This window comes from Littorina saxatilis, linkage group LG12 (assembly GCF_037325665.1).
Source record: "Littorina saxatilis isolate snail1 linkage group LG12, US_GU_Lsax_2.0, whole genome shotgun sequence".
Taxonomy (NCBI): Eukaryota; Metazoa; Mollusca; class Gastropoda; order Littorinimorpha; family Littorinidae; genus Littorina; species Littorina saxatilis.
In genome coordinates, this window is record NC_090256.1 from 29,870,766 (window position 1) to 29,886,876 (window position 16,111).

At 40.7% G+C, this 16,111-nt stretch overlaps 1 protein-coding gene across 1 annotated transcript; it reads left to right on the top strand.

Annotated features, from left to right (window-relative positions):
• Positions 1 to 1,857: 1,857 nt before the first annotated feature.
• On the top strand, positions 1,858 to 13,712 carry LOC138981707 (calmodulin-like). The gene is made up of 3 exons (XM_070354729.1): positions 1,858 to 2,124; positions 11,493 to 11,581; positions 11,987 to 13,712. The coding sequence occupies exons 1-3, from the start codon at positions 1,966 to 1,968 to the stop codon at positions 12,183 to 12,185; spliced, it is 447 nt and encodes a 148-aa protein (XP_070210830.1). The 5' UTR covers positions 1,858 to 1,965; the 3' UTR covers positions 12,186 to 13,712.
• The last annotated feature ends 2,399 nt before the right edge of the window (positions 13,713 to 16,111 follow it).

Below are 16,111 nucleotides of genomic sequence, written 5' to 3' on the forward strand. Positions count from 1 at the left end.
TGTCAAACTTGTGCGGTCAAAAAACTCACATACAAAATGGAGTTTCTGAGAAAATATTCGATGAACTTTACTAGGAACGATAACGCATTTTCAAAAGCAAAAGAACTAGGTTAAACTCACGGTATGCGAATCTAAAGATGTGTACGTGAGAAACATAAAAAAAAACCGTGACAGTTTAGGATAAGAGATCACGAACAGATTGCAAACAATAGATAATAAACACGGACCAGTGAGGCTACAGATGTGTACGCCGGAGTGTGAAAAACTCATAAAAGACAGAATCCAGTGTCGTAGATGTTTAGTGGAGATTCATTAATTATTTCCTGGTTGTGCTTGCAAAAGGTCCTGTAGAAATCAGATATGAAAATGAACACTACTATTGGCTTGCACTTGTCAGGCACATCAAATCCAAGGCACAGGATGTGTACAATCAGTTTCGCCACGAACTGTATAATGCGCGCGCGCGCACTCTTTCTCTCTCCCTCACACACACACACACACGCTATATATACTCACGGAATAAAATAACTTAACATTGTTTAAAATGTAATATCTCAAAATCGGAAAAAGTTAAAGGAGTGATTTTTGTACCAACGTAAAGCTTGTTCAATTGCTCATTATGGGCAAAAAACCGGAATAGTCTGGCTTGTTCCGTTTTTTTGCAATTTGAGCTCAAAGACGCATGGTGTCATTTTGGAGTTTACAAACTTAGCACTGTGTGTTTGACAGCGCTGTGCGTGCACTGATTGCCTGGTCACTCCGAATCTCCTAGCAACATCAGTATAAGTCATCCCTCCTCTCAACATCCCTATTGCGACGAGTGTATCGTTCACACACGTTCGTGGCATGGTGAAAGACAGAGTGGACAGTTTTGGGCAAAGAGAAAGAAACATTTTAGTGAGTTGTTCTCACTCACAAACAAACGGACAAACCAAAGGCAGTACTTTCATGCAATATTCGTGGATCAGCAGCAGACCTTTTGCAGGTTTCAAGTACGGTTAGACGTGCCCCGAGACTCATGTCAAAGAGTGCAGGCCTACCTGTTTACAGCACACACAGCGTGCACTGGCTGTCGGCAGCGTCAGCAAGCTTAGGCGTCAGTCTAGTAAACTCCAAAATGACACCATGCGTCTTTGAGGACCAATTGTGAAAAAACTAAGCAACCGAGAACATTCCGATTTTTTCCCCTCTTCTCAGGAATTGATGGTTCTATGATCGTACCACCCCGCTCTCCTGCAACTTTTTTCCGATTTTGAGATATTAAATTTTAAAACATGTTAAGTTATTTTATTCCGTGAGTCATAAGTAAGTGTGATTGTCCACAAACTACATAAGTATATTTTGTCAGCAAAAGGTTGGCTGTTTGCACGGTGATTCGTCGGAGGCCGGGTTACCTGAAAACAAGCGGCAACAAAAATGTACATAATTTTTATATATCAGTAACCCTATACACCCAAACGGACATGCAGTTGACAGGCAACAGTGAACAGCATTCCCATTTTAGTGTAATGCTTCGAGTGAGCAACGTAGCATGTTCATGGGACACGGCCGGCACGCGGAAACATTCTGACAATGTATGGAAAATCAATGTCTCCATTGTCTGTCAACTACCAAACATTGTGTCCAACAGCGACGTCCATTCAAACATTATTTCAAGTCAAGTTGTAGCTTGCGAATACCTTCAGACAGCACTCCTGAAGCTAACGTATCAAACAAAACCTGACTAAGTCAAATTCACTGACAACCAGCGTAAGTGATTGTCCACAAACTAGTGCATTTTTTCAGCAAAAGGTTGGCTGCTTGCACGGTGATTTATCAGAGTTTACCTGACAAAAATCAGGGCCAAGGTGAGGTTTCAGCGCGCATGCGTAGAGCGGGAAAGTAGCAGACGACGCCTAGAGCTGACGGTTGGACGACGCAGAAGAAAGTTGTTGCAAGAAACTCGAAAACAAACCGGCGAAAAAGATGGCTGCTAAAGGAAAAGGAAAGGCCGGCCCCGACACTGATGTGTACAAGCAACTTTTCAAGGAAGCTGATAAAAATGGAGACGGTACCCTGTCCATTACGGAACTAAGGGATTTATTCAAGCGTGGCGGCAGTAACATGAGCGATGCACAAATCGCGGTAAGTTTTACACGGCTGTGTGGCCTTACAACATAGCCAGCTATGTGTTGATTAATATATTTTGCTGTGTCTTGTTATTGAGTCTTGGCCGATCGATTTATGTTTTGTCAGTAATCTCGAGCAACAGTTTGCAATTTGGAGACTATACATCAGACTGACCGTATCATGTGTACGCCGGCTCCGTGCACATGTTCTAATTCCAGCGCGGACGATTTCCATTTCAACTACAACTGAGTACATTGTGTTTGTTATATTATAATGTGTAGGGTAAACTTTTGTAATGCTCTAAACTGGCCGTGGAACCATGGAAAGTAAACAGGTATGAGGCAATCGGTCGGTCAATGAGTTAATACTGAGAAAACTAGTCAAACCGTCGCAGCGCCGGGCTATCAGTTCATTAAAACAGAGAGAGGGAGAAGAAGTGAACGTGTGCGTGCACGCGCGAACAGCCCATGCACATGTCCACTATCACACTGCCGCAGTCATTTTTTCTTTCTTTTTCTTTATTTCCTCTGAGTGTAATGTCCCTCATTTATTGTGCAGCGCCTGTGTCCGTTTGCATTTACTACGTCGTATGTGTAGCATGCGATTTATTTCTTGTAGGGTTGTGCGCGATAGTGTATGTGTCACATTATTAATGCCAAAATTATGGTGCTTGTTATGATATATCGGCCTAATTGCCCATGTTGGACATGAATTGATTTATGCGATTTAAACATTATTAATGCTCCCCATGTTCATCCTTGTACACACCAAGTTGGTCACATCACAGTGACACAGTAACTGAATCAGTTGTGAGCGTGGTTACTAGTCATGAACGGCACGAGATCATTGCCGCGGAAGACTAAATTTTATGTTGCAACTTTTGCTTTTCTGCTTTTGACATTTCACAATACCGCACAGAAACTGATAGCGAGAAAAAACATGCTGCAATACACGAAACGTGACTCCCTTTCTTTCTCAACATTTACCCCCCTCCCCTCCCGCTGCATCTCCTACATTGTCCCTTCCTGTCAGGAAAAGTACTTGCCTATAAATGCAGGTAGATCGGTTTTTATGATTGTTTATTACTGCACTTGAAACTTTTTTTTTATAAGGCAAAAAAAAAAAAAAAAAAAAAAAAATAGGTGTGATTAAGGTAACATAGCCAAAAAAAATAGGGTAGGAAGGTAGGCAATCACTTTTTTTTTCTTTTTTTTCTAATGTGTACAAATTAAACCTACTTGACAGGGAAATAAGTGTGCGACTCGAGCGCTTTCGCTTTCATTGCGTTTTCTGCAGGCTCGTTTTCTTGTTTTTTGTGGGTTTTTTGACAAATGAATAAAAAGTTATAGTGTCGGCCCCTAAAAATAGGGTAGGTCGGGTTACCGTAACCACACCTATTTTTTTTTTTTAGGCCTAACGTCCGAAACACAGGCGCCAGACACACTGAAAGTTTAGCTCTTCATATCAATGTCCAACACCGCCTGTTCAGTCATACATCGTATAATTATAAAGTCAATATAAAACTGAACGAAGCATTCACTCGACCAGAGTTTCTGAGTGGCCTGTCCAGCCCGGTGCTAAAAGAGTACAATCGCACTAATTTGCAAGCCTCAAGGGCTCTGAATCAGCGTGGGCCATACGCTGATGTGTTGAAAATAAAGCTACTTTTAGGGTGCCTGGTGGCTGTGAGTATCAATCGGCCAGAATGTGTCCATGCTTGTGATGAATATAAATAATGTGAGACAGCACAGTGCGTCAAGACAAGAATTTTCCTCGAGGCTTGTCGAGAGGGTCAAGTGGTCTACACATAGAAGTACGTGTCTAACAGAATATGAATATAAATCTGAAGTGCACACACTATTTTACAGTGTCGCAATATTTCTCCCACCTCCATTCAGAAAGATATTTTTACATTCGGGCTTTTGACATAAGTCCTTTACGCCGACCCTTTTGAGTGTTGCAGTGTTTCTTTCCCAACATTCAAAACGATATTCGAAATTCAGGCTTTTGGCCATACAGTTGAGGAATGAGAAAAGGAAGATTTGCTTTCAAACTTTGTTTGCATTCTAAGTTGGAAGACTAAGTTATAGCCTTGCCATTGTATCGTATGTCAGACGCAGAACACGTTATATTCGGATTCATACAAAACCGTGATTTCAGCACTGCTGCAATGAAAAGAAACGTCAGGAGTAAAACCTAACTCTGTCTCAACCTGTTCAAATCAAAGATCTAATCTATAACTTCATTCGATTTCTTACATGTTGACAGCAGTTACTGAATCGGACTTGTTCACATGGCTGACTTTTCCGCAATAAAACCACAATGAAGACATCATACAACTTGACAGCTGAATGTAGTTTTGCTATATGGAAAAAAAGAAAAGAAAAAGAGGTGAAAAAACTGTCGTTGTCTGACCAGAATGTGTTACTGAAGAGAATCAAACATGACGTGATTCTATTTGCAAGGTCGCAAATAATTCGGTTTACATTCACAGTACACTGAAATAACGCATGAGCTTGCTGCTCGAGAACTTATAGCGTGAAGCAAAGATTGCTGACAGGCGGACAGCCTTTCGATCGTTAATAGGCCTATTAAGTTCGATCGTTGAGAGAGAGAGAGAGAGAGAGACAGACAGAGAGACAGAGAGAGAGACAGACAGACAGACAGACATGAGACAGACAGACAGATTCACAGGCAGAAACATAGAGGGAGAGAGAGGCCGGGTATGCAAAGGGAGGAAGGGGGGAGGAAAGAGAGATAGAGAGAAAGGGAGATCGAACCACAGGCACAGAGAGAGACAGAGACAGAGAGAGACAGAGAGAGGGACAGACAGGACGAGAAAGACGTACGGAACCTGCGATAAGAAAATTATTGTTACACCATCTGGTCCGCTAACCCTGCTGTTGCACAAGTTGCCTTATAGATCCGCATCCGGTTTCTGGTGTCGGTTTTCATATTGGGAAGATACCCACGCGGTATTGAATGCACGGATGCAGTTTTTGACAAAGGAGAAAATTCAAATAGTATCTCGAACTAGTAAAGATTGGAGGACTGGCAATTTGTTCGTTGTAATTCTCTAAAAAAATCAATTTGAAATACAGTAGGATTACATTCAGCGATACTATCTACAGCAACAACCGTACACGGGCCATGACCTCTCAGGATTCCCCCCTGCGACCCCCCCCCCCCCCCTTACTTGCTGGATGAAAGTGCAAAACAGAAAGAAGGGAAAAGAACAAATTGACCGAAAAACAAAGATATGTTTGAAATACAGAGAAACTTGATGCGAAGAGAGAGACAGACAGGCAGACAGACAGACAGACAGATTGATCATGACATACAGATAGATGGAGAGAGTGTGATTATACGAACCGAACCAACATGGAAGTACGTGATTTTTTGACTTTAAGAGCAAATGATCTAATCGTGAATGGAATGCTAAACAGTTTGTACAACAGATCAAGCGGGTTGAGTCGTTTACAGATCCCCTTGTGTGAAAAGGAAACAGCAATGGACGCGTTTTGTGGAATGTCAGTGTAAAGTGCACTTCGTGTGTCCCAGAAGTAAAAGATTAGTTTTCAGCTTGAACATCTCACAAAGAATGTTCGCATGGTTTACTTACCTGGAGAACGTTTTTGGTGCAAATAATTATTAGTTCACAATGCTCCCCCCGGCCCTCCCCCGTCACAACACAGTGTTTGCACACCTTCCACACACACACACACACACACACGCACGCACGCACGCATGAATACATGAATCTTTTCTAAAAATATGATGTTGCAGTGGCTGTCAGTTCTGTAGGGTTATCCGGCATTGCGTATCACTATCAGTGGCTCAATGCAAATACTTGCGGATTTAACTATGGTCGTAATCTTCGAAGTAAAATTATAAATAAAGGTGCGTGTTATCAGTTTGGTGGGACTGTTTGTCCGCTCCTTTGCAGCTTTACAGACGTTGAATCATAAGTGTTATTGTGTTGCATTTAGAAGATCTGTTTCGGTTTGTTTGTCTGTCTGTGTGTGACTCTGCCTTCTCTAACTTTGTTCGCTGACCACTGTTTCTTAGTTTTTATGCTAGTCTGTGTCCCTTTTGATCTCGTTATTTTACCTCTCTCTACTCCTCCTTCCGGGTTATTGTTGTACCCCTCCCCCTGCTTCAGAAAGACTTAAAACGGAAGTACATGAACCTGTAAAGTTATTCACTAACACTAGCTATGAAGAGAACTTCTGAGACAATCAGGAGTTGGAACAGAGAATATGTGCACTGTTCTGTAGGACGGAATCCAACAGCATTTCACGTCGCACACTGTGCAGAACTCGGGCTGTCCCAGCCCTCTAGGTGTGTGGCCACAGGTGTGTAATTAATTAGTCGCATCGTTGGAACCTGCTCGACTATTTAACATTCCTCGTGTCCTTGGACAGGCTTTAAAGAACCCCCCTTCGGCCGCTACAGATTTATCGCTGGTGCATCAAGGCTAAGTGTTCATGCATATTTAACTAGATTGGTTTTGGAGTTCACAGTAGCATCTGTACGCGATGTATTCTTTTACCTCTTTTTTATCTTCCTTTTTACATTTAGTCAAGTTTTGACTAAATGTTTTAACAGAGGGGGGAATCGAGACGAGGGTCGTGGTGTGTGTGTGTGTCTGTGTCTGTGTGTGTGTGTGTGTACTGGGCCGATATTTATGGAATTTGACAGAGTTCCTGGGTCATATCCCCGGACGTTTTTTTCTTTTTTTCGATAAATACCTTTGATGACGTCATATCCGGCTTTTTGTAAAAGTTGAGGCGGCACTGTCACACTCTCATTTTTCAATTAAATTGATTGAAATTTTGGCAAATCAATCTTCGACGAAGGCCGGGGTTTGGTATTGCATTTCAGCTTGGTGGCTTAAAAACTAATGAGTGAGTTTGGTCATTAAAAATCGGAAACTTGTAATTAAAATTATTTTTTTTATTAAACGATCCAAAAACATCTTATTCTTCGTCATTTTCTGATTCCAAAAACATATACATATGTTATATTTGGATTAAAAACAATCTCTGAAAATTAAAAATATAAAAATTATGATCAAAATTAAATTTCCGAAATCGATTCAAAAACTATTTCATCTTATTCCTTGTCGGTTCCTGATTCCAAAAACATATAGATATGATATGTTTGGATTAAAAACACGCTCAGAAAGTTAAAACGAAGAGAGGTACAGTAAAGCGTGCTACGAAGCACAGCGCAACCGCTGCCGCGCCAAACAGGCTCGTCACTTTCACTGCCTTTTGCACTAGCGACGGACTACGTTCAGTTTCATTCTGTGAGTTCCACAGCTTGACTAAATGTAGTAATTTCGCCTTACGCGACTTGCTTTTCTTCTTTTCTGTTTGTTTATTTCGTACGTCGTTGTTCGTTCGTTCGTTCGTTCGTTCGTTTGTTCGATCTGTCCTCCTTTCGTTTTTCCTTCTTTGATTTTTCGTTAGACATAGGCCTAAGCCTTGGATCGCTTTGTGAACATGTTCCGAGAAACAAGGTTATCTTTAAAGGTACAGGATGCGCTAACTGATCAGTGCGGAAATACAAGACATAAGCTTTGCAGGAGATTAGAATAGAATCGGAAGAAAACTGTTTACAATATTTGGACTATTTCAGGATAGACACACTGAGTAACCCCCTAGCCCTCCCGCTCGTGCCCTCACCCCCTCTTTTTTGTGTGAGGTGGAAGGGAGAATGACTGTGCAAAACAGCTAAAACAGGTCAGTATTAGTGAGAGTCTTGCGGGAATCTTGGCGATTTAAACACACAAACAAGTACATAACATAGGGATCGCCATAGACCAAATAGCCCGGCTGGACCGCCAACTCGTCACGTGACCCTTCGAGGTTACGACTCGCGACTTTCGCCTTTAGAAAATGCTACGATTGTGGGTTTTTTCAGGCCGAGCATTGGTGTCGCTCTATACCCATTTCAGACATTATACTAATGTGTATACTAATAAGGTATATGGACATGTATTGCATATTTGAAGTCTGTGGTTTGAAATAAAGAAAGGGAGAGGAAGAACGAGTGAAAGAAACAAAGAAATGACTGACGCTATTTCACATTTTTCAGTTACCTTGATCAGGAATATAACTTGAATTCATGGAAGAAACGTTCTCTGTTAATGATGCATCAGACTTGATCAAACACCCTGACAGTCATTTTTTTCCAGAAATGGTCCATTGTTTGGTTTGCCGGGGGGGGGGGGGGGAGATTGCTTTCGCATCACACTGTTGGATGCAGGCTGTAGCCAGGTAACGGTGTTTATTATAGTCGTTCACGTTCAGAGATGGGTTACTTTACATGAATATTGCATTTTACAATTCTACACGCTCTCATAAATTGCTCTCCGATTCCCTTTTAAGGCATTGTGTTTATTAGACGAGTGTTTCTCAATTCGCAGCTCAGTATGCGTTTACATTTCCGCGTGCATTTTAATTTTATCACCCTTATTTTGTTGTTGTTGCTCAATGTTATCGCTTCCTTGTTTTTTTCCAAGCTTTGTTTTTACTGACACACACACACGCACGCACGCTCGCACCGCGCACGCACGCACGTATGCACGCTTACACACACACACACACACACACACACACACACACACACACACACACACACACACACACACACACACACACACACACACACACACACACACACACACACACACACACACACACACACACACACACACACACACACACACACACACACAATGTATAAAGCCATCTCTTTATACAGTTAGGACAGGAAGACATTTGTTTAACTTTCCAGTGCTTGAGTCAGTTTATGCTATGACTAACTTGTAAAGATGTGTGCATCTTTGTGAATCAGATATGCTCTACGCAGTTGATTTGTCAACCTCTTTAAAACCGTGACACAATCGCGGCATAGCTTAACTTTCTGTCATCTTGGGACACCTCATACCACGACATTCCTATCTTCTTGTTTACGTTTTTTTCGTGTCTCATTTACACAGTGTGATTGACAAAACCTCCCGCCAAAACGACTGCAAATAAGTTCAAGGCCGTGACAGTGACCCTATTTGTGGAATTTTCCATGCCAGTTTTTCCAGTTGTATTCGGGTTAAAACTGAAAGGACAGTTTGTTAAATTGTATGTTTTGTTTTCCCGTATAAAGTGAATGGTGTCATTTCATGCATGAGTGAAGAAAGACAATCAGCGCAGTAACACTGTCCTGCCTATCGTATACTGTTCCAATTAGTGACGAGGCGTGTCAGCACACGGGGGGGGGGGGGGGGGGGGGGATAGGGGAGACTCGGAATGGAGGAAACAATTTCCTTTTATGTAACGAGTGTTGTCCGTTTAAACAGACAAAGAAAACTGTGAAGATAGTGCAACACCACAATACTTTTGGCTCTGCATGGGCGCCTGGAGGTGAAGGTTCTGCAGACGACACGCCCGGAGACACTGAGTCCCCCAGACCAAAAAAGCAACAGCCAAACAAATGAGCAAACCAACAAATAAGCATATGTAAAAAATACATTCATAAACTTCATTCTCGCGCAACATTTTCTCGAAAACGTGCTATAGCAATTCCATTTCACCCTGTTTCTAAAAACTGATTTAAAGCTCATTCTGCACAACTGAGACAGTATAACCTCCATTCCCTCCCCCATCCCACCCCACCCTACCCCTTCTGCTTTGACCGAGAGACAGACTGACGGATAGACTTTCGTCAACGGGTTTGTGGAAGACTATGTAACTCGTGCATAAAATGATAATGAACCGAGGCTTGTTCTTGTTTACTCATAAACTTTACGTGACCTATGACCTTCAAGCTGCATGGCCCTTTTTTTTAATTTATTCATAAACTGTAAATGAGCTACTACGACTGAGACCTTCAAGTTGTAAAGCTTTGATGTGACACATGACGCATGAGGTCACGACAGATGGCTTTATGGATTGAGAAGTGTGACGATCATATTATAGGTGTTTCCTTGTGGCTCTTAACGTATCGAGTGTGTATGAACATCAGTCTTCAAAGAAACCTTCCTTCGCGTTTCAGTCATCATAAAAACTAGAACAGGTCTGGCCAGACTTTTACATGGAGTAAGAGCACCATTCTATTTGGACACATACCAATAACAAAAATCTAGACCATGGCTGCTTCCTTTGCAGAGTGGGATTTTCCCCCCTCTTTTTTTTGGGTGGGGGGGGGGGGGGGTGGCTGATTTAATTAAGAGGTTGACACTGGTGCCGAATATAAGTCAGTACATTATACCCTCTCTGCAGAACTGAATCAACGGTGCTATTCTTTGTTGGGTATTTGTCCAAGTGGAAGGATGCTTTTATCTCACGTGAAGGCCTCGGGCAGATGACCTGCTCGTTCATGCGGAAACAATGTATCTTATCTCACGTGAAGGCCTCGGGCAGATGACCTGCTCGTTCATGCGGAAACAAATGTATCTTATCTCACGTGAAGGCCTCGGGCAGATGACCTGATCGTTCATGCGGAAACAAATGTATCTTTTATCATACGCCTACGAACTGGACTGCATTCGTACTAAATGTAGTCGCACCGCGTATTATATTATCCCTAGCTGAATTTGTGTGATGGTAGATTTGCACACCAAATTAAAAAAGAAACAGCATGAGAAAACACGCAATCAATCTTGCATTATCAGTTAGCATGTGCTTATGTGTGTCGTTTGATTTGTGTGTAATGACACGCATGAGTTTGAATGCTGCACTTCGCGATAGAAGGACTAAGTGCTGTGAACAACTCGATCGTTTGCACGCACTACATATTTTTGGTATTACAACAATCAGCAATCAGTAAGTTGGCACAGTGCTTTTGCATATTATTAACACTGTGTCTGTCAGGTTAGTGCGTGCAACAAAATGTCATAAATTGCGTGTAATTGCGCTTGGGTGTGCGTGTGTGTGTGAGAGAGAGACTGAGAGAGACAGACAGAGAGAGACAGAGACAGAGAAAGAGAAAGAGAAAGAGAAAGAGAAAGAGAAAGAGAAAGAGAGACAGAGAGACAGAGAGACAGAGAGACAGAGAGACTGAGAGAGACAGACAGGCAGGCAGGAAGACAGACAGGCAGGAAGACAGACAGAGTGTGAGTATGTGTGCGTGTTTAAACTCCGTTTTCTTTCCTTGAAAGGTTCTGATTTCGAAACATTTTCGTTAAGACTTTACTAATTATGTTTACCTGGGTATTTTAAAGCGAACATTTTCATAGTTAACCATTATACAACATTTACTGGATGATAATTTGGAATTGTTTTCCCATAATTAATGTCTCCGCGTTTCAAACAGCCGTCACATCTGCTCACATAACAATTTTTTGTAATTGTTACAATCGTTTTCATTTTACTTTCCAGGATACGTTCGTGTTCTTTGATGGCGCCAAGGGCGACAAGGCTATCACCTTTGAGGAGTTCTGCGCCGGACTCGACCAGATCCTCAACTTGTAAGCACGATTGTATAGAAAATGGCACATTCTAAATTACATTCGAAAAATAAAAGAAATAATGCGCAGGTTTCAAGAAGTATCTGTCTCTGTCTGTCTGTCTGTCTGTCTGTCTGTCTGTCTGTCTGTCTGTCTGCATGCTGATTTTCTGGAATTTATTCTTTCGCTCGATTTTCAGTGTTTGTCCCATGTTTGTGGTTCTACTGTCTGTCAGTGTTGTTGCTGTCTCCTGTTGTTTCACAAAACTGCTACGCATGTGCCAGTTTTGATGCTTCGTAATGTATTCTGTGATGTATTTCAGCGTATTTCTAAGAACTAGACACGAGCGAAAAAGATCACAGCCGTAATGCAAACGAACATACAATTTTCACATGATGTGATGCGTTTCGTGGTGATGTATTTCAGTGTGAAGCAGCTGGAGCAGATGTTCAAAGAACTGGACTCGAGCGGAGACGGTTTTCTGGACAGGAACGAGTTGAAAACGCTGCTGCAGAAGACCGGCAAGAAATTCACCGAAAAAGAGGTGGACGCCATCTTGAAAGAGGCCGACGTAAATGGCGACAACAAGATTAGCTTCAAAGAGTTCGTCGACGCGTGCACATAGACACAAGTCGATGATGTAGTCTTTTGTAGTTACTCTACGGTCAGCATATATCTGTATAGCTTTACTTTATAGTTGCCAACATTTTGCTCAGTTGCATATATGTTTTCTTTTTTCTGCGAGACCTATTCAAGCTTACGCAATACTTTTCTAAATGACCCTCTGCGTATCGCAATATCGGCTATATAAAGCGACGTTACTGTTTGCTTATATTCTGTGTGAAGTTAATTCAAGGAAAGAATTTTTGTTGCGATTCAGTTTACTGGGTTTTACGTAGAGCCAATAGGTTGAATTGTGCCATTCAGTCTATTGTGACAGTTCTGTGCGTGGATGCACTCAGAAGCAATTGCATTTACCATCACTGCACAATCTTTAATCTAGATAAATCGTATTCAAAAATCAAGCACACATATATATGAAACGTTAAAATCCTTTAAAATCCTTGTCAGTATTTAAAAATGCCAGTACACAAACAGTAGCTGCAGGCTTTGCTGAGCAGACAAGAACTGTTTAAAATACATCAAGATGCTGGATTACTTTCTCGAAGAAAGGAGTATTATTTTATCATGGTAGTTGATATAGATTTGTTAGAAATAGTATTTCTTACGACTCATAGCTTTTGTTGGATATAACACTATATCTTTGTTTATGTTTGTTTTGTTGATTCATTGTAAATCATGTCAATGTTACACAGCTATGTAACTGCATATATTTAAACGGACACAATACCAGTGTACTTTATTTCATCTTTGCTCCTTTGTGCCTTCTTTGACAAATAGTTGTAATCTCATATTTTGGGGGATATTTTCTAGACACTGTTTTGAATTTTCCGCCTCACTGTTTTATTCTATGACGTAACAGTTATGAACAAACGATTTGTTTGAGATTGGATAAATATCCATATGAAAGGACACACAACTTTTCCTTTCTTTTTCAAGAAAAAGGGACGTAATAATATCACGTAAATATCACAAACCAAATAAATGTTTTGAGGTGCCTTTTAATACGCCTTGTGATGTGAAAAAATATATTTTGTAACCAAGAACTTTTAGTTTTACCCCTTTTACCCCCCTTAAATCCAAAGCCGAAGAAGGTAGTATCTGCTGAATTTTGCCTTACACTTTACATCTGCTGAATAATTGATTTTGTGATGAAGAGGTCAAACACTGCCCGTTACATGTGATGTTGTTAGACTGATGGTTTTCATGCTCTTTATGTGGCTGCCATGTAAAAATATATATATAATTTTTGTCAATATTTTACGAAAATGTTACAAGAAATTATGCTTTGTCAATGTTTTCACAATGATGTTTCTACAAAATTCCGCCCAGTTACTTCTGTGCAATTTGCAACTGCATTTTGTTGTCACGTGTCGGTAGAAATGTGAGAAATTCCAGACGGTTAACAGCCGAAGGTGACCAAATGAAGTTAAAAGACCAAATCATCCGCCCAAAACGTGCGGTCATATTTGTGTGTACAACGTTGTCTTGAATCTCTAGTTATTGTCAGTTAAGGTCCGTCAGCAATTTATTAAAAAGTGTTGCCAGTTAACGCTTGGGCCTATTCGTATTTATCTGTTCAGTCTGGTGTTGTGCAACATATTTTTCACATTTTATCTCGTAAATCATGCGTAAGAAACCACAGCGTTGCTTTTAAAAAATAAACTCATTAAAAAAAATGCTTGTTTTATACAAATAGAAGTCTCGGTTTGAAAGATATCATGTGCACACACTCTCTCTCTCTCTAATTTGTTTAATTCGTTTAATTTGTTTATTTGTCATGTTGCTTTACTTTATCATTTATTAGACATTTGTATTAGAAGTAACTGAGGACCGGTTGTAAGAAAGGGCGTCGCCTTAAACCTCTTTCCTTGAAAAATAAAAGTTCCCTCTCTCTCTCTCTATGTCTCTCTCTCTCTCTCTCTCTCTCTCTCTCTCTCTCTCTCTCTCTCTCTCTCTCTCTCTCTCTCTCTCTCTCTCTCTCTCTCTCTCTCTCTCTCTCTCTCCCTCCCTCTCTACCTCTCTCTCTCTCTCTTTCTGTGGTGCGGTAACATACACTTAATGCGATATAATCACACACACACACACACACACACACACACACACACACACACACACACACACACACACACACACACACACACACACACACACACACACACACACACACACACACACACACACACACACACACACACACACACACACACACACACACACACACACACACACACACACACACACACACACATGGGTCAAACATTTAAATAAAAAGAAAACACCAGTAACCAGGTCACACATGGGTCATTCTATAAAGCTGTGTACCTAAATTGTGACATTAATCGTGAAAATTGAAAGTGTCTCAATAGGTTGTATCTATGATTGATGGTAAAGATATAATCTAGACAAAAGCCATTCTAAATAAAAGATACGTTTATGCTTTTTTGGATACGAGGGGTGATCTGAAAATTGCTTAACATCATACATGTTTAACGTAAGATTGGATCCAAACACATTAAATAAATATCTAAAACCATAGTATACAAAAATATGCTTTTTCTTCACACTCAGAGCTCATTCAGAACAAAATGCAGTCGTGGAAAAAATCAAACAGAAATAGTAATTGGTAACATATTGTGTCAACATATCGTAAACGTTTGTGCGAGCCAACAAATAAAACCATTCGCGTGAATCGATAACAAAACATTGAGTAAACCTGCAGCTAAAAGATCAACACTGTCAGCTGAGACTAGTAAGGCTCAGTTAGCCGATACCCGGAGGATTAGACGGGCCGCGCTTGTCTCCGCGAACATCAATTTGCTTAATTTTGTGTACATTTTTAAAGCAAACATGACATAGCTATATAGTTTTTGATTTAGGAACTGATAAACAATGCAAAGCAATCATGTTTGAATCTGTCATTACAACTTTGTTTTGAATGAGAATTTTGAAAATGTTAAAGGCATATGTACGCGCTCCCGTGTTTACAAAGTGTAGTTTGCCCACAATCGATGTCAATACAATACAATACAATACAATACAATAACTTTATTAATCTCTAAAAGAGAAATTACATTGCTGAGCGTTTGTGTCCGTAATAATAACATACATAAAACATTCAAAATAAACATTTGTTCTTTGTCCTGAGAAAATATAGTACATTGGTTATCACATAAGAAAGTATATTAAAAATAAATTAACATGCATTCAAATGCATCATAAGGCCATATAATGACGATATGTCGCAATGCGCGGACCATATACATGCATTACAGCTTGTTCTAGCCTCTGAAAAAGTGAGGATGTCAACAAAGACGCGGAGTTATTTCCCTTGCGTCAACGTTCCCTCTGTTGGCAAATCTATAAATAGGACGATCTAGATCAAAATAAAAATTCAAATATCTCAACATTTAAGGGGTCCTAGACCACAATATTTTGCAGGGAACTTAATTTAGCATGTCTCCAGCTGTTGGTAAAGCAATTAGCGTGTATATTCATCGAGTTAATATGCCTTTAATTACCAAATTATTTTTTTTTTTTAACTTCATAGGAGCGGCCATCAATAAGTGATACATTTGGCACAGTCTTTCTTCTTCTTCTTCTGCGTTCGTGGGCTGAAACTCCCACGTACACTCGTGGGTTTTTTGCACGAGTGGAATGACGTGTATGACCGTTTTTTACCCCGCCATTTAGGCAGCCATACGCCGTTTTCGGAGGAAGCATGCTGGGTATTTTCGTGTTTCTATAACCCACCGAACTCTGACATGGATTACAGGATCTTTTTCGTGCGCACTTGGTCTTGTGCTTGCGTGTACACACGGGGGTGTTCGGACACCGAGGAGAGTCTGCACACAAAGTTGACTCTGAGAAATAAATCTCTCGCCGAACGTGGGGACGAACTCACGCTGACAGCGGCCAACTGGATACAAA